At 34.6% G+C, this 1,589-nt stretch overlaps 1 protein-coding gene across 3 annotated transcripts in view; it reads left to right on the forward strand.

Annotated features, from left to right (window-relative positions):
* Positions 1-1,589, forward strand: part of xpo1b (exportin 1 (CRM1 homolog, yeast) b) — an 18,142-nt gene that overhangs the window by 3,856 nt on the left and 12,697 nt on the right. For all 3 annotated transcript variants that reach the window (XM_016522239.1, XM_016522241.1, XM_016522240.1), the window contains exon 3: positions 942-1,043. In XM_016522239.1, the coding sequence (XP_016377725.1) occupies positions 942-1,043 (102 nt within the window). The remainder of the gene's footprint in view (positions 1-941; positions 1,044-1,589) is intronic.

The raw sequence follows: 1,589 nt of genomic DNA on the forward strand, positions 1-1,589 counted from the left end.
AAATATCAAAACATTTTTTATGCATTTGTAACTGCAGGTTAAAGTATTCCATGCCCCTCAGAGCTGCATTAAACAGTGTGTAAATACATCTAAATGCCACTTCTAATGCCGCTTCTGTGTTTCCTTTGCATTGCAAAGATACATTTTGTTGATAATGATTTCATTTGCTTGGTAACAGCCCAAATGCAAGAATTTGACTCAAAAGATGGTGCACACTTTTAGAAAAAATGGCTTAAAGGTAAAAATGCCCATAAAACTAATTGGAAATGATTAATTTCTATCACTGCTGTGAACTGACCACACAGAATATGCAGAATATAAAAAAAACAGGAGTCAGCTGTCAGCACAATTAGAGATAAGATATCAGCACAATAACACATTCTATAGCAAAATATTATCTAATTATCGTTATCGATAAAATCCAAGAAAATTATTGAGATATCATTTTTTGTCAATATAGCACACCCCTAATTTATGTTATTTAATTGATATAATAATTTATTGATAATGATTGTTTAAATTAATATAATAATTAATACTTTTGACTCATCCATTTTCTTAAAAATGGTTTAAAGGCTGAAATTATCATTTTATAAAACGTTTTGTGAAAACTTGTATCTGAACTGTAAATTATGCTTTTTACAGTAATTTTGCAGTTTAATATGGTACTATAGACATTGCCCTCATATGGTATTAACTTTATTTGTGCAGGTCTTAAAAAGGTCTTAAATTTGAGCTTAAAAATCCTGCAGAAACCCTGAAAAATATTAAGCAGCACAAGCAGCACTGTTTTTAACATTGATAATAACAAGAACTTTTTCTCTTGTATGTATATGTGTATTCATACACTAGTGTAAGCATTGTCATCATTAATACATAGCCACTTTTTTTGTTGTTGTTGTTTTATAGTGTAAGTTAAGACAAATTATTCTCTGTTTTAGCAAAGAATGGCCCAGGAGGTGCTGACTCATTTGAAGGAGCACCCAGATGCGTGGACACGTGTTGACACTATTCTGGAGTTCTCTCAGAATATGAACACCAAAGTAAGCCGAGTCACAAGTTTCTCCGGTGGAGGGTCATGGTTTCTATACTTTGAGGAAGATCTGATCTCTTTTCACACATTATACAGGAACACAATTTTGTTTTCTTTTCCTTCAAACCAGCAATACCCCATTCCTTAAGTGTATTGGGGTTGCCTAGCATCATGTCAAAAATGGATTCCTCTGTACACATGTGAGATCACATTTTCCTACACCTCTCCTTAAATCCTCTCCTGGTCAAGCAAAGTCATAGTTAAAGTTGGCGTGTGAGGATCCTCAGTTGACAGTGAAATACCTCAGCATCTCCATCTGTACAGCAGCCAGAGGTGTGTTAATGACTGACTGTTTAGAGTCAAGATATATAAAACATCTGATCCATGTGATCCAAGTTCTTATCCATGGTTTTCTATCTAGCCGGTCCCGTGATTAGTAGTAAATCGCCATCACCTGCTTTCAGATTGAGCGGCATTCACTACGCAGAGCCGTAGTTCACTGACAATTAGGCAATATCGCGTTCATAATCGCAAATGAATCGCATTCGATTATAAA

This window comes from Sinocyclocheilus rhinocerous, unplaced genomic scaffold (genome assembly GCF_001515625.1).
Source record: "Sinocyclocheilus rhinocerous isolate Xijiao unplaced genomic scaffold, SAMN03320098_v1.1 scaffold749, whole genome shotgun sequence".
Taxonomy (NCBI): domain Eukaryota; kingdom Metazoa; phylum Chordata; class Actinopteri; order Cypriniformes; family Cyprinidae; genus Sinocyclocheilus; species Sinocyclocheilus rhinocerous.